The 26,345-nt window shown below is 36.9% G+C and overlaps 1 protein-coding gene across 1 annotated transcript in view; it reads right to left on the minus strand.

Annotated features, from left to right (window-relative positions):
• The window catches only part of SEPTIN10 (septin 10), a 70,608-nt gene that overhangs the window by 27,050 nt on the left and 17,213 nt on the right, over positions 1–26,345 (minus strand). The window contains exons 2-5 of the mRNA XM_032419392.1: positions 20,917–20,985; positions 14,652–14,772; positions 14,062–14,257; positions 7,539–7,725 (exon numbers count right to left, since the gene is read on the minus strand). Coding sequence (XP_032275283.1) covers positions 7,539–7,725; positions 14,062–14,257; positions 14,652–14,772; positions 20,917–20,985 — 573 coding nt within the window. The remainder of the gene's footprint in view (positions 1–7,538; positions 7,726–14,061; positions 14,258–14,651; positions 14,773–20,916; positions 20,986–26,345) is intronic.

Consider the following 26,345-nt stretch of genomic DNA (forward strand, 5'->3'; position numbering starts at 1 on the left):
ACAGCTAGGGTAACTGAGGCAAAAGAATGAATAAGCGACCTGGAAGACAATATAATAGATAAAAAGGGAAAAACAACTCAGAATCCGTGAAAATAGAATCAGAGAAATAAGTGACACCATGAAGCGTTCGAATGTCAGAATAATTGGAATCCCGGAAGGAGTGGAGAGAGAGAGAGGCCTAGAAGATGTATTTGAGCAAATCGTAGCTGAGAACTTCCCTAATCTGGGGAATGAAACAAACATTCGTGTCCTAGAGGCAGAGCGGACCCCTCCTAAGATCAAGGAAAACAGGCCAACACCCTAGCATGTAATAGTAAAATTTGCAAATCTTAGAACCAAGGAACCCATCTTAAGGGCAGTTGGGGGAAGAGATTCCTTACGTACAGAGGGAGGAACATCAGAATAACGTCAGACCTATCCACAGAGACCTGGCAAGCCAGAAAGGCCTGGCAAGACATATTCAGGGTACTAAATGAGAACATGCAGCCAAGAATACTTTATCCGGCAAGGCTTTCATTTAGAATGGATGGAGAGATGCAGAGCTTCCACGACCGGCAGAAACTGAAAGAATATGTGACCACTAAGCCGGCCCTGCAAGAAATATTAAGGCGGGTTCTATAAAAGGAGAAAGACCCCAAGAGTGATCTACAACAGAAAATTACAGGGACAATCTACAAAAACAACGTCTTCACAGGCAACATGATGACAATTAATTCATATCTTTCAATAATCACTCTCAACGTGAATGGCCTAAACGCTCCCATAAAACGGCACAGGGTTGCAGATTGGATAAAAAGACAGGACCCATCCATATGCTGTCTACAAGAGACTCATTTTGAACCTAAAGATACATCCAGACTGAAAGTGAAGGGATGGAGATCTATCTTCCATGCCAGCGAACCTCAAAAGAAAGCTGGGGTAGCAATTCTTATATCAGACAAATTAGATTTTAAACTAAAGTCTGTAATAAGAGACACAGAAGGACACTATAACATTCTTAAAGTGTCTATCCAGCAAGAAGATCTAACAATTGTAAATATCTATGCCCCCAACATGGGAGCAGCCATCTACATAAGCCAACTGTTAACCAAAATAAAGAGTCGTATTGAGAACAATACGTTAATTGTAGGAGACCTCAATACTCCACTCTCAGCAATGGACGGATCATCTAAGCAGAAAATCAACAAGGAAACAAGAGCTTTGAATGATACATTGGACCAGATGGACCTCATAGATATTTACAGAACATTCCACCCTAAAACAACAGAATACTCATTCTTCTCGAGCGCACATGGAACTTTCTCCAGAATAGACCATATACTTGGTCACAAATCAGGTCTCAACCGATACCAAAAGATTGAGATTATTCCCTGCATATCCTCAGACCACAATGCTCTAAAACTGGAACTCAATCACAAGAAAAAATTTGGCAGAAATTCAAACACTTGGAAGCTAAAGACCACTCTGCTCAAGAATGTTTGGGTCAACCAGGAAATCAAAGAAGAACTTAAACAATTCATGGAAATCAATGAGAACAAAAACACATCGGTCCAAAACCTATGGGATACTGCAAGGGCGGTCCTAAGGGGGAAATACATAGCCATCCAAGCCTCACTCAAAAAAACAGAAAAATCCCAAATTCACCAACTAACTCTACACCTTAAAGAACTAGAGAAAAAGCAACAAACGACGCCTAAGCCACGCATTAGAAGAGAAACAGTTAAAATTAGAGCAGAAATCAATGAATTAGAAACCAGAAACACAGTAGATCAGATCAACGAAACTAGAAGTTGGTTCTTTGAAAGAATTAGTAAGATCGATAAACCACTGGCCAGACTTGTCCAAAAGAAAAGAGAAAGGACCCAAATTAATAAAATTATGAATGAAAGAGAAGAGATCACCACTAACACCAAGGAAATAGAAACAATTATTAGAAATTATTATCAACAACTATATGCCAATAAACTGAGCAATCTGGATGAAATGGAGGCCTTCCTGGAAACCTATAAGCTGCCAAGACTGAAACAGGAAGAAATTGACAACCTGAATAGGCCAATAACAACCAGTAATGAGATGGAAGCAGGGATCAAAAACCTCCCCAAACACAAGAGTCCAGGGCCTGATGGATTCCCTGGGGAATTCTACCAAACATTCAAAGAAGAAATAATAGCTATTCTACTGAAGCTGTTTCAAAAAATAGAAACAGAAGGAAAACTTCCAAACTCATTCTATGAGGCCAGCATTACCTTAATCCCCAAACCAGGCAAAGACCCCATCAAAAAGGAGAATTTCAGACCGATATCCCTGATGAATATGGATTCCAAAATCCTCAACAAAATCCTAGCTAATAGGATCCAACAATACATTAAAAGGATCATCCACCACGACCAAGTGGGATTTATCCCCGGGATGCAAGGGTGGTTCAACATTCGCAAATCAATCAATGTGATAGAACACATTAAGAAGAGGAGGGAGAAGAACCATATGGGCCTCTCAATTGATGCAGAAAAAGCACTTGACAAAATACAACGTCCTTTCCTGATTAAAACTCTCCAGAGTATAGGGATAGAGGGAACATTCCTCAAGCTCATAAAATCCATCTATGAAAAACCCACAGCGAATATCCTCAATGGGGAAAAGCTGAGAGCCTTTCCCTTAAGATCAGGAACACATCAAGGATGCCCACTCTCGCCACTGTTGTCCAACATAGTACTAGAAGCCCTAGCAACAGCAATCAGACAACAAAAAGAAATAAAAGGTATTCAAATTGGCAAAGAAGAAGTCAAACTCTCTCTCTTCGCAGACAACATGATACTTTATGTGGAAAACCCAAAACACTCCATCCCCAAATTACTAGAACTCATCCAGCAATTCAGTAATGTGGCAGGATACAAAATCAATGCACAGAAATCAGTTTCTTCCTTTCTTTTTTTTTTTTTAAGATTTTATTTATTTATTTATTCGAGAGAGAGAAAGAGAAACAGCATGAGAGGGGAGAGGGTCAGAGGGAGTAGCAGGCTCCCCGCTGAGCCGGGAGTCTGATGTGGGACTCGATCCCAGGACTCCAGGATCATGACCTGAGCCGAAGGCAGTCACTTAACCAACTGAGCCACCCAGGCGCCCACAGTTGCTTTCTTATACACTAACAACGCAACTGTAGAAAGAGAAATTAGAGAAACAATTCCATTTACAACAGCACCAAAAACCATAAGATACCTCGGAATAAACCTAACCGAAGAGGTAAAGGATCTATACTCTAGGAACTACAAAACACTCATGAAAGAAATTGAAGAAGACACAAAAAGATGGAAAAATATTCCATGCTCATGGATCGGAAGAATAAACACTGTTAAAATGTCTATGCTACCCAGAGCAATCTATACCTTCAATGCCATCCCAATCAAAATTCCAATGACATTTTTCAAAGTGCTGGAACAAACAATCCTAAAATTTGTATGGAATCAATAAAGACCCCGAATCGCCAAGGAAATGCTGAAAAAGAAAAACAAAGCTGGGGGCATCACGTTGCCTGATTTCAAGCTCTATTACAAAGCTGTGATCACCAAGACAGCATGGTACTGGCACAAAAACAGACATATACACCAATGGAACAGAATAGAGAACCCAGATATGGACCCTCAACTCTATGGTCAAATAATCTTTGACAAAGCAGGAAAAAACATGCAATGGAAAAAAGACAGTCTCTTCAATAAATCGTGCTGGGAAAATTGGACAGCCACATGCAGAAGAATGAAACTCGACCATTCTCTAACACCATTCACAAAGATAAACTCAAAGTGGATGGAAGACCTCAATGTGAGACAGGAATCCATCAAAATCCTACAGGAGAACATAGGCAGTAACCTCTTTGACATCGGCCACAGCAACTTCTTTCAAGATACATCTCCAAAAGCTAGTGAAACAAAAGCAAAAATGAACTTTTGGGACTTCATCAAGATAAAAAGCTTCTGCACAGCAAAGGGAACAGTCAACAAAACAAAGAGGCAACCCACAGAATGGGAGAAGATATTTGCAAATGACACTGCAGATAAAGGGCTGGTATCCAAGATCTATAAAGAACTTCTCAAACTCAACACCCAAAAAACAAATAATCAAGTCAAAAAGTGGGCAGAAGAGATGAACAGACACTTCTCTGAAGAAGACATACAAATGGCTAACAGACACATGAAAAAATGTTCATCATCATTAGCCATCAGGGAAATCCAAATCAAAACCACACTGAGATACCACCTTACACCAGTTAGAATGGCCAAAATGGACAGGGAAAGAAACAACAAATGTTGGAGAGGTTGTGGAGAAAGGGGAACCCTCTTACACTGTTGGTGGGAATGTAAGTTGGTACATCCACTTTGGAAAACAGTGTGGAGGTTCCTCAAAAAGTTAAAAATAGAGCTACCCTATGACCCAGCAATCACACTCCTGGGTATTTACGCCAAAGACACAGATGTAGTGAAAAGAAGGGCCATATGCACCCCAATGTTCATAGCAGCAATGTCCGCAATAGCCAAACTGTGGAAAGAGCCGAGACGCCCTTCAACAGATGAATGGATAAAGAAGGTCCATATATACAATGGAATATGACTCAGCCATCAGAAAAGATGAATACCCAACTTTTACATCAACATGGATGGGACTGGAGGAGATTATGCTAAGTGAAATAAGTCAAGCAGAGAAAGTCAATTATCATATGGTTTCACTTATTTGTGGAACATAAGGAATAACATGGAGGACATTAGGAGAAGGAAGGGAAAAATGGGCAGGGGGAATTGGAGGGAGAGATGAACCATGGGAGACTATGGACCTGAGAAACAAACAGGGTTTTAGAGGGGAGGGGGGAGGGGGGATTGGTTAGCCCAGTGATGGGTATTAAGGAGGTCACGTACTGCATGGAGCACTGGGTGTTATACGAAAACAATGGATCGTGGATCACTACATCAAAAACCAATGATGTGTTGTATGGTGACTAACATAACATAATAAAATTTAAAAAATAAAAAATAAAAAATAAAGAAAGAAAATGAAAAAAAAATAATAATCTAAGCACTAAATAATCAGGGTAATTGATCCCTGGGCAAAACTTTGAAGCAGGCGAGTTTCTTCTTCTGCCTCTCATTTTGGCAGATCCCCTCCCCAATGACTCCATCCAATCTGCACCCTGTGTGAGAGACTTCTACCTAGATGTTGAAGGAAGGAAATTTTATGAATACCAATTGAAAGTGTTCATGACATTCTCAGCCTTAAAGTCCTATCACTGGCCAGAGAGGAAAAAATGTGGGGTCATAAAGACCAACTTTGCAACATTAGTCCCACAAAAGATTGATGTCTCCGCAAATCTAGGGGTTTGTAGGTTTGTGGGGTTTTTTTGTTTGTTTTTTGGGTTTTTTTGGTTATTTAGTTGGTTTTAGTGAAAAATTTCAAGCTAACTAGTATCAAGAGAGTGAAATATCAATGTAATTTTCAGAATGAAAAGTAAAAATCAATTCTATTCTTAAATTTCTTGCTCTTCTCCAATTTCACACTTACTATGTATATTCGATTTATTAGTCTTATAAATATGCTCCACAGGAGATAAAGATTTTTTCATCTACCCATGAAAACTTACCAGCTTTCATGCTAAATTAAAGTACATAAAAATTTGATGCCAAGTTCTTGGTTTCATTATATACTTAGACTGTCAATAAATTATGCCAAGTTAATAACTTATAATTGCTTCCACAATAAATAGCAAAACCACGCTGTAGTGTAAGTGTCTGACATTAAGCTTTTGATTGTCAAGGTACTCATTTCAAAGACATCCATGTCGAATAAACATACTGCCAGCCGTATGACACAGCTACTAGCAAATGAATAAGGCACAAAGCCACTCCCACCCATAACATTCCCCTTTTAAAAAACCTGGGTGACCTGGATAACTGACCACTTGAGCATGCCCTAATCCCACTCTTATGCTTTAAATCTGCCGACAAAGAGTGAACTTATGAAACCCTAGACACCCAACCCTCAACCCTAATAAAGGCAGAGCCCAGGTTCACACTCGACCTCATTGTGTGGCCCTTCAGCATGCTATGTACCCTCCAGGACCTGTAAGTAATATAGACCTTGTTCTTCAAAGTTCCCTGATGGTATCTGCCTGAAGTGTATCCTAAGATTGTAGTAAGAGCCACAAGGGCTGGGCCCAGCCATGACACTGGCCCTGGGGAGGATGTCTGTGGGGCTTGCTATGAATAATATAGTTGCGGGGACTACCTCAGGCATTCCTAGCCAAGAATATCACTATAATTAGGCTGGGAGTGTACATCACAGACTGAAAGCTACACTGAAAGCTATACATATGTTTATTTGTATATTAGGGGGAGGGAAAAAGATGTTTTACACTGATGGTAACCTGTCACTGTTTGCATAAGGTAACTTTCATGTCAAGCAGTGGAGTATTCTGCTTTTAGGAACAAAAGACAAGCTATCAATTTAATTAACACTCACATCTGCCCCCGATGTAGGTATTATTCTCCTTAATTTTTTATTTTAGATGTGAGGAAACTGAGGCTCAGGAGACTATAGAAACTTGCCAAAGAACACAAAGCTATTAAGTGACAGAGCCAGTATTTAAAACCAGCCTCCACTGACACCAAATTCTATGCTGTTTATACAGATTACATCATGTTGCTTCTGTCTAGCTAAGACAAACTCGCACACGCTTGGTTTTATGTGGATTTTATGAGCTTCCATATAATCAGACTCAACTATGAGAATACGGATAAATGGTTATAACATCTGAGCAAATGAGGAGACTATCATGTAAGCTTCATCAAGTTTTTGCTAAAGCCAGAGGACTGTGCAACTAGCCAAAAGTCAATCAATCACAACTTCACTGGCAGCTTTATGCTTTCCATACTGATTTCTATATAGAAAGTAGTACTGGCGAGAATGCCCTTTTTCTTGAATCCTATCTCATAAAATCATTAGGCAGGATAATGAAAGCTGCATTTCTCACACCATCAGAGGTTATGGGAAAACTAGTTTTTTTAGTACAAGATAGAAGTCTTCAACCACCTTTTTACACAGTTTAAAAAAAAAAAAAGGTAAGTTAATTTGTAGATATTATTTTTTTATAGCTCCCTGAATTTATATATCACTCCTTGGCTCAGAAATTCAAAAATAGGTTTTCTTGGTATGGTTCAAATTAAAACATAATTTATTATAACACATGATGAAACATTAGACCTTAATCTTTGTCAACGAACTTCTTCTCACCAGCGTCATAAAGTAAAATTAGTGTCAAATAAATTCTGCCATGCAATTTAATCACTTAAAAAAGGACTGAAGTTTTGTTAATGTATTTTCTTTGCAGCTCATCTTCCAAACTGAATTTCTCTGGAAAATAACCTAAGATTGAAACTTACCAAATGTTTTAAAAATGCACAGAATAAAAATTAAAATACATATACATATTGTAAAGGTATTTAACAGTTCAAAATAAATATTAAAGCATGATAAATTGAGTCCTTTTCCAAGCCCACCTTGCTGTCAAGGCTCTTCATTGTTAAGAGATCCAGTGTCTTCAGAGAGTGACCTGTGGGGGAGATGAAGTAGAGGCACACATGGATGCGAGAATCGTGGTAGTTAAAGAGAGAGCGCTTGATCTTCAGCTCCTCTTGGAGATAGGCCTCAAACTGAGCATCTATGTAGTCAACTATCGGTTGGTAGCTGAAAAAATAAATATTTAAGTATTTAATACAATATATTTACTCTACCTTAGTAAGGTATTTCTGTAATTCTAAGGTGTGAGATCTATATTTTTACCAATTAATAAACAGCTACTATCTTTGCTAAACAGAGAACTTTAGTAATAAAACAAATTTCACAGAATATGCATGCACAGACAGTACTTCAAAACCATCAGTATAACCTGTACTTTAAATTGCTTTATAGAAACTGAATGAATGTACCTGGAGTCATTCTCACATTCATTCATACACTGCTCCCCTTTCTGATAAGGGTTCCCATACTTGTCAGACTGCTGAATGAGGCCAGGCACTTAACTATAACCAAACTGGACATATTATTTAACTGAGAAAAGGCATGAGTATTAATAACTTAAAAGATATTTAAGTCAAATTCTATGACTCCTTGCTTCTTAAATCTGATTCATAAGGCATGAAGAACAGCAACAAAGTAAGGAGGAAAGGCGTACATCAAATGGAAAGTAACTAGTAATGCAGGCATGATTTTATCTTCGTTTAATTATAAACAAAGGAAAGGCACACACACTCTATGCTCTGCGTCCTTGCTTAGATCACTTCTCCTCCTGGCATGCCATTTTCCCACTAGCTATTTCATTCTATTCATCTTTCAAGATGCAAATCATATCACACTGCATGTGCATGGGCATTCAACTTAGTTTGTGAATGTTCCACTTCATTCTGATATATTAAAAACTGTCTACACAATTCAACTTTCTACTCTTAACTATTCTTATTAAGTAAATCTGGCTGTCCAAGTGAAAATAATAGCAAATAGTTCCTCTATCAAATTCCCTGGACACATAATTATCTTTGTAGCCCAAATGGAGCAGTACTTTGTGCAGCTGAGGTACTCAATAGGTGTGCATAGAACTGAATTCTTCCATAAAGTTGCCTGATCCTTCTAGTCCTTAAGGATCATCACCTCTTTTAATGTCATGGAATACCTTATTCTTCCCATGCAGATGGTAAACAATGTGAGGACAGGGACAGTATCTTATACTTCTTTGTTCTCCATGACACCTAGCATGTACTTTGAACATTATGAGAGAGAGTATTAGGAACACGAGTATTCACTATCAGGAACACTATCCTTGGGAAACTTGTCTAAATGTGATCCAACATGATTCCCTCCCCAAAATAATAAAATAGTAAAACTTAATCTGTAAGTACATATTTAACATAAAAAAAATCCAAAGAAGCGTTTATTAATGACCTGAAAGAGATCAGTAACATGACCCATTTTATGACCTAATAGCCATAAACGGTCCTCTACCTGACTGTGCTGCATTACACTTGTCATAAATGAAGACCAAAACATTTTCTGCTAAATAAATAGCATACCATTAGGAGTTCTTCCATAGTAATTTGCTCTAGGTTTCCATTTCTAATACACTGCATACTCAGTCTTCCAATGAAACAAAAGACAATGGCTTAAAATATAAAAACCACCTCCTTAAAAACCTCCAAGTATTCATAAAGTGATAAGGAATTAACCAGGTCAAAATTGAAGAGAGACAATGAGATACCGCCTCACACCAGTCAGAATGGCTAGAATTAACAAGTCAGGAAATGACAGATGTTGGTGAGGATGCAGAGAAAGGGGAACCCTCCTACGCTGTTGGTGGGAATGCAAGCTGGTGCAGCCACTCTGGAAAACAGTATGGAGGTTCCTTAAAAAGTTTAAAATAGAGCTACCCTACAACCCAGCAATTGCACTACTGGGTATTTACCCCAAAGATACAAATGTAGTAATCCGAAGGGGTATGTACACCTCAATGTTTATAGCAGCAATGTCTACAATAGCCAAACTATGGAAAGAGCCAAGATGTCCATCAACAGATGAATGGATAAAGAAGATGTGGTATATATACACAATGGAATATTATGCAGCCATCAAAAAACCCCCAAAATCTTGCCATTTGCAACGACATGGATGGAACTAGAGGGTATTATGCTAAGCAAAATAAGTCAATCAGAGAAAGACAAGTATCATATGATCTCACTGATAGGAGGAATCTGAGAAACAAGACAGAGGATCATAGGGGAAGGGAGGAAAAAATGAAACAAGATGAAACCAGAGAGGAAGACAAACCATAAGAGACTCTTAATCTCAGGAAACAAACTGAGGGTTGCTGGAGTGGTGGGGGGTGGGAGGGATGGGGTGGCTGGGTGATGGACACTGGGGAGGGTATGTGCTATGGTGAGTGCTGTGAATTATGTAAGACTGATGAATCACAGACCTGTACCTCTAAAACAAATAATACATTATATGTTAAAAAAAAAAAAAAGTAAGAAGGGAAATATGAAAGAGGGAAATCGAAGGGGGAGACGAACCATGAGAGATTATGGACTCTGAGAAACAAACTGAGGGTTCTAGAGGGGAGGGGGTGGGGGATGGGTTAGCTTGGTGATGGGTATTAAAGAGGGCACGTTCTGCATGGAGCACTGGGTGTTATACGCAAACAATGAATCATGGAACACTACATCAAAAACTAATGATGTAATGTATGGTGACTAACATAATATAAAATAAAATTTAAAAAAATTGAAGAGAGAGTGGAGCCTGAGAGAGGTGAGCAGAGGACTACAGGAGGGGTCAGTAAATGGGTCAAGTCCAGATGATGCCTGTATCACACAGCTCTGTTCACAGGTGTATGTATTGCCTATGGCTCCTTTGTGCTACAATGGCTGAGTTGAGTAGTTTGGACAGAAAACATAAGTCCCGCAAAGTCTGAAATATTTACTATCTGGCACTTTACAGAAAGAGTTTACTAACCCCTGCACTAAAAGCATCAGTGCTAGTTTCGTCCTGAGGCCACTTGTCAATCTAGTTCTTGAGCTTCACTTCTGAAGGACTCACAGGACAAGAAGGAAAAAATCAAAGCCCAGGGCCCACACAGGTAGGAATCTATTAAGAAACTGAATTGAGATCCTAAAAGCCACACCTTCAGGGTATGAACTAGAAATTAACCTACAATTCCTCCCCTCTCCCCAAGTTTCTATAGGAAAGGTTGCCCTGGCACTAAATGAAGCAGGGAAAATAAAAGGGGAAAAAAAAGTCCTTGAGAACTTGAAGCCACAGGTCTGCTCTCACACATATCCACAGCCGAGGTTCACAATGCCTCTTTGATGCTGAGAACCCTGAGCCATGAAATGAGTGTAAGGATCCTCAGAGTATTAAAGCCAACAGGGGCCTAACATAAGCATATCCAAATCTGTTCAAAGGAAGACAACTTCATCTTAGACTCAAAGTATCTCTGCAAAAACTTTTCCAAAGACCATGAGAACTATATTAAAAAAATAACCAAGCATATAAGAAAAAAAGCACAACGAATGAGAACCAAAGGAAAAAAACAAACATCAGTAAGTAATGCATAAGGCTGAGAATCAATGAGAAATTAGAGCAAATTAGATCAAAACCCAAAGACAGGTAATTATAGGTGTAAGAGCAGAAATAAGTAGGAAAAAAAACAATATAAAATTGAGAGGACAAATAATAAAGCCAAATTTTGAAAAAAAACAGACCAACAAAGCTTTGTTGAGACTGATCAAAGGAAAACGAGCACAAATAACCAGAATCAGAAAAGGAAATGCACGGGGCGCCTGGGTGGCTCAGTCGTTAAGCGTCTGCCTTCAGCTCAGGTCATGATCCCAGGGTCCTGGGATCGAGCCCCGCATCGGGCTCCCTGCTCCGCGGGAAGCCTGCTTCTCCCTCTCACACTCCCCTTGCTTGTGTTGCCTCTCTCTCTGTCAAATAAATAAATAAATAAATAAATAAATAAAAATAAAAAAAAAAAAGAAAAGGAAATGCAGATATCATCACAGATGATGTAAACAATAAAAAGATATTAGGAATATATTATCAAATATTTTAAGTAAATATCTTTGAAAATTTGGATGAAATGGACAGATTCTTGGAACACTGTAGTATTCCAACTGTCTCTAGAAACTACTCTAAATTGGCCTATAATCATTAAAGAACATTAGTTAGTAATTAAAAAACTCAGAAAACTCCAGACCGAGATGGTTTTATTAGTGAGTTCCACCAATCACTTCAGGGAAAAATAACTCTAATTTTATGCATAATATAAAAAGAATACAAAATGATATTCAAGATTGAAGGCTAATTTACCAATGAAAAATCAGTTACTAAAATTCATCTTGTTAAAGATTAAAGAAGAAAATGTACAATCTTCTCTACAGAATGCAAAAACAAAAAATATCTGATAATATTTTTCATGATAAAAAATAAAACTCTACTAGTAATACAATGGAACTTCCTCATTCCAACTTAAAAAAAAAAAGCAAGCAAGCAAGCATAATAAATGGTAAAAATAAAGCTTTCCCTTTGCATCACGACATGCCAAAGATACCCACTAATACCACTGACTATCCAACATAATACTGTAAGTCCTACCCAGTGCAGTCAGGTTTTAAAAATGGAAGAAAGAAAAATTAAAACTGTCTTCAGCCATAATGAAGTAACCGGGACTGGATTTACTCTCCCACTATGAACAACTAGAAACTTGGATAAAATACACGAAAAAGGCTTTCAGACATTGGACAACAGGCAGTATAAAACTGTGTTCACTGAGAAGGGAAATAAATGAGGAAAGCTTTTTGATTCTCCCAGCTTACTGCCTGAAGACAAGTTTCCAGGGCACAGCACAAAAGAGCACAGAGCCTGGCGGACTCACCAAGTTGAGGAGACAGAAACAGGAGTTCAAGGAGGCCAAGGCAACTAGAATTTGTAGGCAAGAACACTGAATAGAAGGCAGCTGCACCAACAGAAGTGCTAATGATCTAGACAGACAGCGCTTCCCTCCAGTCTGTGGTGAAGCACTAATCTGCATATACATGTGAGGAAAGAACCCAAGACTATGGATATTTCCTATGTTATAATCATGGTGGTAGTTACAAAACTATGTATTTGTCAAAATTAACTGAATTGTACACTTAAAAAAAAAAGTGCATTTTATTCTGTGTAAATTATACATCAATAAAACTTATTTATTTTTTTACAAGATTTTATTTATTTATTTGACAGAGAGAGACACAGTGAAAGAGGGAATACAAGCAGGGGGAGTGGGAGAGGGAGAAGCAGGCTTCCCACCGAGCAGGGAGCCCAATGTGGGGCTCGATCCCAGGACCCTGGGATCATGATCTGAGCCGAAGACAGACGCTTAATGACTGAGCCATCCAGGCGCCCCAATAAAACTTATTTTAAAAGAAACAAAAGAACTGAAAAAAATATATAAATGTCATTATTCATAGATTACACTATTATACATACATAGAAAATCTACACAAATTTAGAGATGAATTGCTGGAATTAATCAGAGAATTTACAAAAGTCACTGTATGCAAAATCAATTATATTTCTATACACCAAATAGAAAATGAAGTATTTCTAAAAGATATCATCTATGAGAGCATCAAATACACCAAATATCTAATAATAAATTTAAGTAAAGCTGTATAAGATCACTACATTGAAAACTATAAGGAAATTATGAAGATTTAAAGCAACATGTCACAGGCCTTTGACTCTACCACTAATCTGCTTCTTCAAAAGGCCACATAAATGTGCTGAAAGGCCAAAGTTAAGTCACATAAAGGGAATCAATTATGCAAACTATTTCCCCTCTAAAGCAAACTTTAGGAAATTAAAAAATTACCTGTAACAATGAAAATATATGAATTTCAAAAAGGAAAAAGAACAAGAAGTTATTGCTTAACCCCAAACTATTTCCCTGCTTCATATTTTAAATTTCATACACAGTCTATAATCATTCTTTATAATACCATAGGAGAAAGAATGACGTAATATAAAATATAAGTAACAATTTCACTATCAAACTTTTCCTGCAATGCTTAATAATGGACCTGGCTGATTTGCTTAGAATTTCACACACACAAAAATTCATGCACCATGGATTTGGCCATTATATATTTGCCATTGTATGTCTTACTTTTTTCCCCTCAACAAAGTAAGTCCTGCCTCAAAATTAGAACAAATCACTTATTACACACCAAACTGGCATGTGAGGAAATAATTAAAACAATTTCTGTCAAAGTACACATTTCAATAATGTGAGTCAAATTATGCTAAAAAAAATTTAAGACAACTGGATAGAAAAATGTCAATTTGTTAAGAATAAAACATTGCTGATTTATTAAAAAAAAGTTAAAGTCTGGGAAGAAAAGGTATGAATTTCCAGAGTAGAAAACCAAATCATGGCTCATGGGACGAGACAACTGTCTTGAAATAAAACAATTACAATAAGAAAACATGTACCTCTCTTCTTTGTTTATTTGGTCACCAAATCCTACTGTATTCACAATGGTCAATTTCAATCGAACATTACTTTCATGGAGTTCATATGTCTGGGCTTTAAGTCTAACATGTGGGTAAAAATGTGAGGATCCATGGTCTTCAAAATTAGTATTAAACAATGTGTCAATCAGCGTTGATTTTCCAATTCCAGTCTCCCCTGAAAGAAACAAAGGTACATCTTCACAGGTGCAGAGGACAAATGAGAAAAAATAGAACTCTTAGACTGGTTTCAAGGATCCCAAATATTTCAAACATTCCAAATGCTGAAAGATATACAAGTTAAGGCTAGTCCACTGAGTCATTAGCAGAACATAAAAGTGAGTATGTATGCTAAGTTACTCAGAACTCTGAAGAAAGCCCTGAAATGTTTAAAGAATAAAAAAGTTTAAAGCAGTACAGCTAAGAAAAACAAAACTGACAGAATTTAAGTAACTGAAAAAAATCTGCAATCATGATCTCAAATTAATAACATGAGCATCATACTGCTTCTAAGAGTGAAGAGAACACAAGGAATATAAAGGAATAATTTAGAGGAAGAGTTTGGCACTTACCCACACAGAGAATATTAAAACAGAAGCCTTGCTGAATGGATCTATTGACCAGCTGATCAGGCAAACTCTCAAAACCAACATGGCCAGACATAGTTAAAGAACGAATATTTTCTTTTTTTTGCTAAAGGAAAACAAAGACAATGGCAATAATTTAAAACAATTATTGTTTTAAATTAAATTAATTAAATTAAAACTTTTAATTAAAATTAAAAACAAAAAACTTACTAAAATAGGATGTAGGCACATTTGAAAGGATAAATATACTTTACCAAAGAAACTAAAGATTTTATGATCATTAGACCTTCACCAAGATACAACTATATTAAGTAAATTTGTGAGAAACCTGTTTCCAGACCCTGAAAACACATACACATTTCTTATTCTCTTCATTCAAATACTTGATTTCCAAAAATTAGGAAAATACTCATGTAAACTATGGCAGTCATTCACGAAATGGAATGTTTAGTTATTATAAATGTTTATGATAAGTATTCAGTAACTTAAATTTTACATTAAAATGTCACATGAAAAAAGTACAATACAAAATTACAGTTTCAGCTCCCAGTAATGGCAGAGTAACTTATGTCAGCTGCTAATAACAATTATAATCTATTCTTCCAAGTCAATGGAGTGCAACCAAAGGCCAACAGACACTGAAGGTCTCTTGGGAGTAGGAACCATGTAAAGTGAGATGCACATTTTCTAGGTCTTTCTGAGGGCATACCCCAGTCACTGCTGCTCAAAGACAGACCTCAGGATGGAAGTGGTAGTCTTACTGGGTTGAGAAGTTGGAAATAAGGGCAGGTAGATCAGCTGAAAATTGAAGAAGAAAATTACAGAAAGGAGGGAGTCCAAAATCTGCAAGTGCACTCCCCTCAAATCTCTGGCTGACTGCTGAACTGCACAAGAACAGGGGGAACACAAAGAGCCTAGCAAGGGGGAAATGGAAATTGGAAGGAACTATGTAGAGGTTTCAAGAATGCCATCCTGGGAAGCTTGAATTTTAACTCTGTAAGTTAAAGGGGCTTAATAAACATTTCAGGCTTTCCACCAAAAACCTATATGGACATTTTAGGAGTAAGGATCACATCCCAGGAATCAGAAATGTTCCCTAGCACACAAATGAAATAGACCTGCCCTAACAAAGTGTATAACCAAGGCTCAACATGAACAATGCAAGAAGCTAGTAATTTACTGCCTGCTAGAACCAAGGTCAACACTCTTCAGAAGAAGAAATCAGAATCCAGCACCGCTATGATGTATCATCCACAACATCTACTATACAATAAAAAAATTACTACAGAGGAAGAAGCAGAAAAATGTGATTCACGGTCAGGGGGAAAAGTCAACAGAAAAAGATCCACAAATTAACCAGATATTGAATCAGCTGATAAGAACTTTAAAATAACTATGATAAATATGCTGAAGAAGAAAAAATACCCTCTTTTTCTACAGGAAAAGGAGATAGGTATAATGTGTGGCGAATTACCAGAGAGATATGAAAGCTCTCAACAACAAAAGGCAACAAATGGAATTCCTAGAAGGAAAAATGCAACATCTGAAATAAAAAACATATTGAACAGAATTAACAGCAGATCAAACAATGGAAGGAAAGACTTGTTCAATAGTTATATCCAAGTTAAATATCTTTATCAGTCCAAGCCAACCTCTTATAGAAAAGATAAAACTAATAGAGTCCAAAAAAACTGTGGGACAATATCAAATGGTCTTACATACCTGTAATTGGAATGCCATATAGAAAAGATGGGGAGAGACTGGGGGAGGGAAGGAAATATCCAAGTGACAGTGACTGAAAATTTTCCAATTTTCTAAACATGAACTAAGAGATCCAAGAATTTTAGCAAACTACAAACAGGAAAAATCCACAGCAGCCCACAACTAGGCACATTAGAACAAAATGTTTCAAAACAAAGATAAAGAAAAACTTTACGAGCAACCAAATGTGGGGAGACATATTACACACCAGTGAAACATATAAAATGACTACGGGTTTCTCATAAACAACAACGCAAAGCATAAGACAACAGAACATCAATAAAATGCAAAAGAAAAAAAATGACAACCTAGAATTCTATATCCAATGAAAATATCGTTCATAAATGAAAGCCAAAGAAAGACATCTTCAGACCAAAAAAAAAAAAAAAATCTGACATAATTCACTAAGAGCAGACCTATACTATAAGAAATGTTAAGGGCGCCTGGGTGGCTCAGTCGTTAAGCGTCTGCCTTCGGCTCAGGTCATGATCCCAGGGTCCTGGGATCGAGTCCCACATCGGGCTCCCTGCTCGGCGGGAAGCCTGCTTCTCCCTCTCCCACTCCCCCTGCTTGTGTTCCTGCTCTCGCTATCTCTCTCTCTGTCAAATAAATAAATAAAATCTTTAAAAAAAAAAAAAAAAAAAAAAAAAGAAATGTTAAAAGTTATTCAAGAGAAAGGAAAATGACATCATATCTACAAAAAGAAATAAAAATTGCCAGAAAGGTAGAAATGTGGGTAATTGTAAGAGAATTTTTTGGTTAGTTTTAATTTCTTGAAAATATGATTGTTTAAAGCAGTAACAACAACAATGTACTGCAGAATTTGTAATCACAGAGAAGCAGAATGTATGACAGTGACAGCACAACACATGGGAAAGGAAATGAAGAGCTACTCTTGTAAGGTTTCTATACTATACATGAAGTATTATAATACTGTTTGAAGATATGTGTGATAAATTAAAGCCTACACCAATTACTATTAAAAAAAATAAAAGACCAAAGAGATATAGCCAGTAAGTCAATAGTTAAGGTGAAATGCAATCATAAAAATATTAATCCAAAAGGCATAGAAAAAAGAAAACTGAAAGAACAAATGGGACAAAGAAAATAGCAGCAAACAGGCAGACTTAAACCTAGCCAAATCTATAATTAAATTAAATGTAAATGGTCTAAACCAGTGATATCCAAGAGAACTTCCTATGATGGTAGAAGTGTTCTACATCTGAGCTGTGCAACAGGAACCCACTAGCCAGCCACATTCAGATACTGAGGACTTCAAATGTGACTAATCCAACTGAGGAACTGACTTTTAAATTTTATTTAACTGATTTAAATTTAAATAGCCTCATGTGGCTAGTGGCTACCATTCTGGACAATGAATGTCTAAACATTTCAGTTAAAAGAAGGAAATCGTCAGACTGGATAAAAGAGCAAGACTCATCTCTATGCTATCAATATAGTAACTGACAATCTGGTTCTAAAATCTATATGGAAATGTAGGTGATTAAGAACAACTACAACAATTATGCAAAAGAACAAAGTTGAAGGACTTACACTACCTAATGGTAAAGCTACAATCGCCAGGAAGTGTGGTACTGTGACAATCAAATTATCTATTTGTCTGCTTCATCAAAATTAAAAACTCGTGATCATCAAGGAATATGTAAATCAGATTGAAAGAAAATATTATATATTTGACATATATACATGACAAAGCACTTATATTCAGAATACATGAAGAATTCAAATGATTTAGTAATAACAATCCAGTTTTTTAAAAAAATGGGTAAAGACTCGAATAGAACTTCACAAAGAAGATAACAAAATAGCCAATGAGCAAATGAGAGAGTACTCAACAGTACTGGTTATTAGGGAAATGTGAATTAAAACTACAGTAAGGTGGGTGCCTGGGTGGCTCAGTCAGTTAAGCGTCTGCCTTCAGCTCGGGTCATGATCCCAGGGTCCTGGGATCGAGCCCCACATTGGGCTCCCTGCTCAATGGGGAGTCTGCTTCTCCCTCTGCCCCCACCATGCTCTCACCCATTCTCTCTCTGTTTCTCAAAAATAAATAAAATCTTAAAAAAAAAAAAACTACAATAAGATATCACTGAACACCCACCAAAACAGCAAAAATTTAAAAATTTAAAAGGCTGATACATTTGCTGGTGTGAAAGCAAAATGCTTTGGAAAGCCACTTTGGATAACAGGTGGGCAGTTGCTTATAAAGTTAAATACACATTATTATACAACCAAAAAACTCTACCTGTAGATACCCAAGATAAATAAAAATACACATGAATGTTCTTGGCAGCTTTAGTCCAAATAGTTAAAAACCAGAAACAACCCAAATATCCAACAATTGGTGAATGGAGAAATAAAATGTAGTATATCCATACAATGGAATACTAAACTACTGATATATGCCACAATATGGGTAAGTCTCAAAAACTAAGTGATGTATTTACTGTGATTTGACTAAAAAATAAAAGTATATTTTTTCATATATTCTCATATATATGAATATGGATAAAAATCTTTCAAAGGGTAGTGACAGACTATTGAGAGTGGTTATTACTGGGGAATGGACTTGGAGGGAGTGGTGTGGGAGGTAGAGGTGAGAAAGATTCACTTTTTACTGTATATGGTGGGTAAAATTCTAACATGGACCCCAAGATTGATGGTCCCTCGTGTACCCGCACCTTCTATTTTTTTTGATCAAACACTAATCTAGGTGCTACTATGAAGGGATTGTGTAGATGTAATTAAGGTCACAAATCAGTTAACCTGAGAAAGGGAGATTATCCTGGGTGGGCCTGACCTAATCAGGTGAGCCCTTAAAAAGGACTGGGAGCTTCCAGGTGAAAGAGATTTGAAACCTGAAAGGGATTTGACATTTGGGTTCTCCCGTCTTGTATGGATGACAGAGAGCTATAGCGCAAGGACATAAGAATGTTCTCTAGGAGCTGATAGCAACCAGCCATCAAGAAACTGAATCCTGCCAACAGCCTGAAAGAATTTGGAAGAGGAGCCTCAGATAAGAACCTAGCCAGCCAATATCCTGAGTGAGATCCTGAGCAGAGAAGCCAGTTGTGCTGGCCTGACTTTCTAAGCTACAAAACAATAAGCTAATAAATAGGTGTTATTTTAAGAAGCTAAATTCTGGCAATTTGTTACAGGGCAATAGAAAACTAGTACACTATATTCTTCTCTTTTCTACTTTTTGAATACCTTTTAGTCATGTAAGTATGTTGTCTTTATTATTAAGAGAGAAGAAACACCATGCTTCCCAGTCATGAAAGTATTCAAGAAGATTAGAGTAATACTTGTTAGTTTTTACCTGATAAGCACATGCTTATCAGATAAAAGTCGAACTAAATGATCTATAGAATCCCTTCTAGTTCTAAAGCTATAAGACTTTAGGGTCATGTTAAAAGAAGCTTTTCAAAAATGAAGAAGAGGGGCCAGAGAAAATGAGGATTAAGCAATGACCATTCAGTGGATTAGTCACTAAAGTATTAGTGACTGTGACAGCAGTTTCAGCAGAGCAATGTGTTAGAAAGCAGATAAAGAGTAATTCCAAAGGTCTGCAAGGTGATAAAATAAAGATGGGGCAGACTATTATTACCAAAGAGTGAAAAAAAGATAAAAAGGATGGTAGTTTGGTGGTCAAACTACAATTTATCAAAACCATGGAGCCTTTAGCATGTGTGAAGGAAGAGGGAAAAACAAGAAGAGGCTTAATGAGCACAAAACTAAGAAAATCATTTAATCTTATTGAATTATCCATGCTTGTATTTGCGATTTTTGTTTTTTTTTGTTTTTAAGATTTTATTTATTTATTTGACAGAGAGAGAGAGAGCACAAGCAGGGGGAGCAGCAGAGGGAGAGAGAGAAGCAGGCTCTCCGCTGAGCAGGGAGCCCAATGCAGGGCTCAGTCTCAGGAACCCTGGGATCATGACCTGAGCCAAGGCAGATGCTTAACCTGTATTTGAGATTTTCTACTTAAAGAATCATCAACTCACCTTTCACCAAGTTAAATTTACTCCTCTTTTTAAATATAAATTTTCGTATGAATTACCAAAACACATCCCTCCTATGCAGGCACACTTAGAAGAACCTTTAAGGGCTGATCTCGCACTCAGGAAGGCATCTGACAGGGCCATCCAGCGACTTTCTACACTCTGTCATTAAAGGAGTTCTCTCCATCCACCAAGTTCTGCAAGTATGCCCAGCAAAAGCAGTGCTAGTCTTCCTACTGAATGCTGTGGAAGCAGTTAAGAGTTTTAATTTGCTTCATGGTCCCATAAGAAAGAGACACTGAAAACACTCAATAATTATTCAATCTATTATTGATTTTTAATTTCAATCAACATAAAAGTTAATTTATATTCAAGGTACAAACAAAAGTCTTTCAGGTCTCTGAGTAGTTATTTTGAAATCCAAGAGGTATGCAGAGTACAATATGGATCTATTTAAAAGATATACTCACTTTCTGTTCATCATCAGATACTTGTGAGGACAGACAAGTTGTTTTTGTTGGCATGTGAGACTGACAGAGCTGAAAAAGAAAAAAAAAAAATTAAAACAGATATTACTCCAGAAAACCTTATATCTAAATAACGTATCTATGTTAAACAGGAATTCTAATATTATCATTATCACCAAGTTTTGACTTGCAATCTATACAACTGACTCATGCTTAAAACATGGTTTTCCTGCTGGATAAATATATGCAAAAGTAAATAATATATAATATTCAACATATAATTTACAATCAACATACTTACCCAAATATTCAAAAATTCTATAAAAGAGTAAACTCCCATTTACATCCAGGAAGACAAAGAATATTACTTTTACTTAGAAGACTTTACAGTGGGAACCAGAAAAGACCCCGGATAGCCAAAGGAATGTTGAAAAAGAAAACCAAAGCTGGTGGCATCAGAGTTCCACACTTCAAGCCATATTACAAAGCTGTAATCATCAAGACAGTATGGTACTGGCATAAAAACAGACACACAGATCAATGGAACACAATAGAGAACCCAGAAATGGACCCTCAACTCTGTAGTCAACTAATCTTCAACAAGGCAGGAAAGAATATCCAATGGATAAAAGACAGTCTCTTCAACAAATGGTGTTGGGAAAATTAGACCATGACATGCAAAAGAATGAAACTGGACCATTTTCTTACAACATACACAAAAATAAACTCAAAATGGATGAAAAACCTAAATTTGAGACATGAACCCATCAAAATCCTAGAGGAGAACACAGGCAGCAATCTCTTTGACCTAAGCCACACCAACTTCTTATTAGACATGTCTTCAAAGCCAAGGGAAACAAAGCAAAAATATACTGGGACCTCATCAAGATAAAAAGCTTTTGCATAGCAAAGGAAACAGTTCACAAAACTAAAAGGTAACCTATGGAATGGGAGAAGATATTTGCAAATGTCTTATCAGATAAAGGGCTAGTATACAAGATCCATTAAAGAACTTATCAAACTCAACACCCAAAAAAACCAAAAAATCCAGTCAGGAAATGGGCATTAGACATGAACAGATGTTTCTCCAAAGAAGACATAAAAGTGGCCAACAGACACATGAAAAAATGCTCCACATCACTCAGCATCAGGAAAATATAAATCAAAACCACCTGACAGGTGTGAAATATCACCTCACACCAGTCAGAATGGCTAAAATGAACAACTGAGAAAACACCAGATGTTGGCGAGGATGCGGAGAAAGGGGAACCCTCTTACACCGTTGGTGGGAATGCAAACTGGTGCAGCCACTCTGAAAAACAGTATGGAGCTTCCTCAAAAAGCTACAAATAGAGCTACCTTATGACCCAGCAATTACACTACTAGGTATTTATCCAAAGGATACAAACATAGTGATTCAAAGGGGCACATGCACCCCAATATTTATAGCAGCAATGTCCACAATAGCCAAATTATGGGAAGAGCCCAGATGTCTCTCGACAGATGAATGGATAAACAATATATATACACATATACATAAGATGTGATGTGTGTGTATGATGTGTGTATATACATATACACATTGTGGGTATATATATATATATATAGACATGGATGGAACTAGAAGGTATTTTGCTAAATGAAGTAAGTCAATCAGAGAAAGACAATTATCATATGATTTCATTCATACTTAGAATTTAAGAAACAAAACAGAGGAGCATGGAGGAGGGAGGGAAAAATAAAATAAGACATAATCAGAGAGGGAGACAAACCATAAGAGACTCTTAACCATAGGAAACAAACTGAGGGTTGATGGAGGGGAGGATGGGGTAACTGGGTGTTGGTCTTTAAGGAGGACACTTGATGGAATGAGCACTGGTTGTTAGAGGCAACTGATGAATCATTAAATTCTACCTCTGAAACTAATAATAAACTATATGTTAATTAAATTGAATTGAAATTAAAAATTAAAAAAAACAAAAGACTTTACAGGATTAAAAAGGGAAAATAAGCTATTTCACTAAAAAAATATTCTAGGAGCCAAGAAGATACTCAAAATTAGGTGTATTCCCCAGAAGCATGCCAGGGTAAATACAAATGTTAATGATCCAATTTCAGTAGAGTTAGGAAAACAGGTATTTAAAAATTTGAACAAGTCCCTTAGTTATCCAATTAAAATAGAAATAATTATCATTTATAGGGTTCCTGTTATATGCCAATCATTATATAGCTCATTAAGTACATATTCTTATTTAAGTACATTTCTTATTTTCTGAGCTATACATATTCTCATTCTGACAGCCTACATGAGAAAATTAGGATTCTGAAAGGTTAAAGAACATACCCCAAATCATAAAAGCCAATAAGCTGTAGACACAGGTCTGATCTGCCTGCAAAGCTGATGTTCCTTCCACTACTGTCCCAAGCTACAAACCAAACAAATATTCACTGTTTGCAACAGTGAGGAATGGGGGAAGAGAAGTAAAAGAGAAGTGGGAATTTCAAAGCAATGCTGCCTCAAAAGTTGCTATGCTACTTTTCAGTGCAGCACAAGATACTAAGGAAATGTGGCATTTTTTAAAAAGTAGCATTCATATGCATGTAGTAAGAAAAATGTAAACAGTGCCAGTAAGAAAACAGTGCAAAATAAGTTCCTCTCCTACCCTTGATTTACTAGTACCTCAGCAGACCTATGTATCCTTTGCAGAGACAGACCATGCATGTATGAGTGTATGTGAATATGCAGGTGTCTTAATTTATAAAAATGGTAGTGGCCTATTGCTCTGCATTGTGATGTTTCCCCTTAATCTCTCACGGAGACTGTTTCACTGTTATGCAGATCTACTTCATTCCTTCAGTAGTATAGTATTGTTTTATATATGACAATATATGTGGATCTCTATTATTTAAGCAGTCCCTAGTCTTTAATTACAATAAACTATGCTTCAATGAACAGCTTTGACCACATGTATGATGAAAGGGAGAACCTTACCACTGCAGCAAGAGAGTAGTGCTTTTGGCACCTTCAAGTGCTCCCCCACCATACACACACACATACTGGGATTGTGAATGCAATCTCACAGATACACAGGTATGTATCATGACTGGATTTTATAGAATACTAACAACAATCTCCCTCTGTACATTCTGGGAAATATAAGCTATTGAAGCTGGCCTTGTGACTTAATCACTACATATACAGTGTTTCCAAATCCTGAGTACCTAACTGAACACATTGTTTCAACATGAAATGACTCTTGTCAATTGGAAGATGTCCTTTATATAAAGCACACAACAAAAATTCTGTGATGAACACTTACGTACTGGCTGTATTTTCACAATTTAAAAAAGTGAAAAATACATAAGCACATCAAATCGGCTTAAGATTTTGTTTTTTGTTTTTAACTATATATACTTCACCTTACTCCCCCCAGCCAGCTCCCTTGCCCCCAGTCATTGTCTGACATGTAGGCAGTAGCTCATGTCCCTCTCCTATGCCAGAAGAGAAAAGTGAGAGCTAAGGGAAAAGAGCAGTGGTAGTTATGGAAATGTGGAGAAAGAGATCATTACAGGCCAGAGCAGTTTTCAGAGAAGACAATGATATTGCAACGAGTCAGGAAAAATGGCATATATAGCAAGAGAGAAGGTGGCATTTAGGGTAGAAAAAAAAATCCCTGAGTACCAGAGGGAGGTAGAATTTAGTATTTGGAGAAAGAAAATAGTGAATATAAGAGTTTGGTGGGGGGAAAAAAAAGTTCATTGGTCTCCTGCTGTAGTTATGAATGAGGTTATAAATGAGGCTGAGAAAACGATTAGGTACAACAGATGAGTAGCTGATTGAGGAATTTTGAAGCGTCCATCTCAAGAGTCTGAAAATAACTGTTTGGGGGCCCTGTTCAGAGCCTTGCCTTAGATAAACTGAGTAAGACAGTAGAACACTCCATGCCTAGTGCTACTTCCTGATGTCAAAAAAATTATGGTTAAGAAAGTAGCTTCACAGTTTTAATATAATGACTAGCATATTTTTGTTAAATACTTGCTTAGTAAGCAATTTGGTTGATAGGTAAAATTTGCTTACAGGCGCCTGGGTGGCTCAGTTGTTAAGCATCTGCCTTTGGCTCAGGTCCCAGGGTAGGGCTCCCTGCTCAGTGGGAAGCCTGCTTCTCCCTCTCCCACTCCCCCAGCTTGTATTCCCTCTCTCGCTGTGTCTCTCTGTCAAATAAATAAATAAAATCTTAAAAAAAAAAAAATAATTGCTTAAGAAACAGGATAGGTTTTGTATTAGTTCATCAATAAATTTTGACTAATAAAACCTAGGTTATATTTCTGTCATTTATATATGTTCATTTCAAAGATCTGCTTTTGATTGTTCATTTCCTGTGTTTCTGAATACCTGCCAAAAAAAGTCTACTTAATATCTCTGTGGATAAATGTTTTGATCAGGAAGTATGAATGAGTCACATAGAAGTATTAAAAATAGTTGTTTTTAATTTTTCCCCTGCCACTACCTGACTAGTCGAATTTCCAAAACAAGTTTTAGAATAAAGTTTTTAACAAATTAACAAGACATTATTGAAGGTAAAATAACAAGGGGACAAGAGCTGACCAAGTCCCTCTAGTGGCAAACCCTAAATTAAAAAAAAAAAAAAAATTGGAAGTGGAATTCCAGTCTGCAATATCAATGATCACTTACTATGTGCAAATCACTGTGCCTGGTACTGGGGTCTCAGGAGGAGTAAGACAGAGCCCTTGATCTTAAGAACCTGCCTCAGAGAAACACAAAGTCATTGATCAATCTCATTCCAAGGAAGACTAACAAAATCACCACCTACACTTGATTACTGTTTGCTTTTTCTATAGTTTTTACTTTATTTTAAATACATATACACATCATACACAAACATATATATATTTAAATCTATACACACACTACCTACAGGGGAAAAAAAAATACAGTACCTTTAACTCCTGGCAAACTCTAACACACTTTTCTTAAGTTGTAATATATAATGAATCATAGATAAAAGTGCCATAACATTTTGGGGTAGCTGGAGGAAGAGATGGGTGCTCTACTTTCTACAAAATTTCAGTTTGGGGGGTATGGGAAATACAACATAGGTGGCACACAATTTGTTCTGGGGTCCTTTGGGAGACATACAGTAGATGACCTTTTTCCTATCAGCCAATTATGGGAAACATTTGGTGATTCCTTCACAACAGGACCTCAGATAACAAGTTTCCTTACTTGTAAACATTCTTGAAACTGCCCCTCTCTCTAGGTATAACAATGAGCCTTAGAGGAACAGAAATGTGACTTGGCTTTACCATAGTTTCATTTTAACTTTACTGTCCCACAATTTTTTTCTTTATAAAATTAATCCAAGAAATAGAACCAAAGTTTCCAAATTGTTCCCTGCTGTTCCCTAGAGTTA

Source organism: Phoca vitulina, unplaced genomic scaffold (assembly GCF_004348235.1).
Source record: "Phoca vitulina isolate PV1807 unplaced genomic scaffold, GSC_HSeal_1.0 scaffold22, whole genome shotgun sequence".
NCBI lineage: Eukaryota > Metazoa > Chordata > Mammalia > Carnivora > Phocidae > Phoca > Phoca vitulina.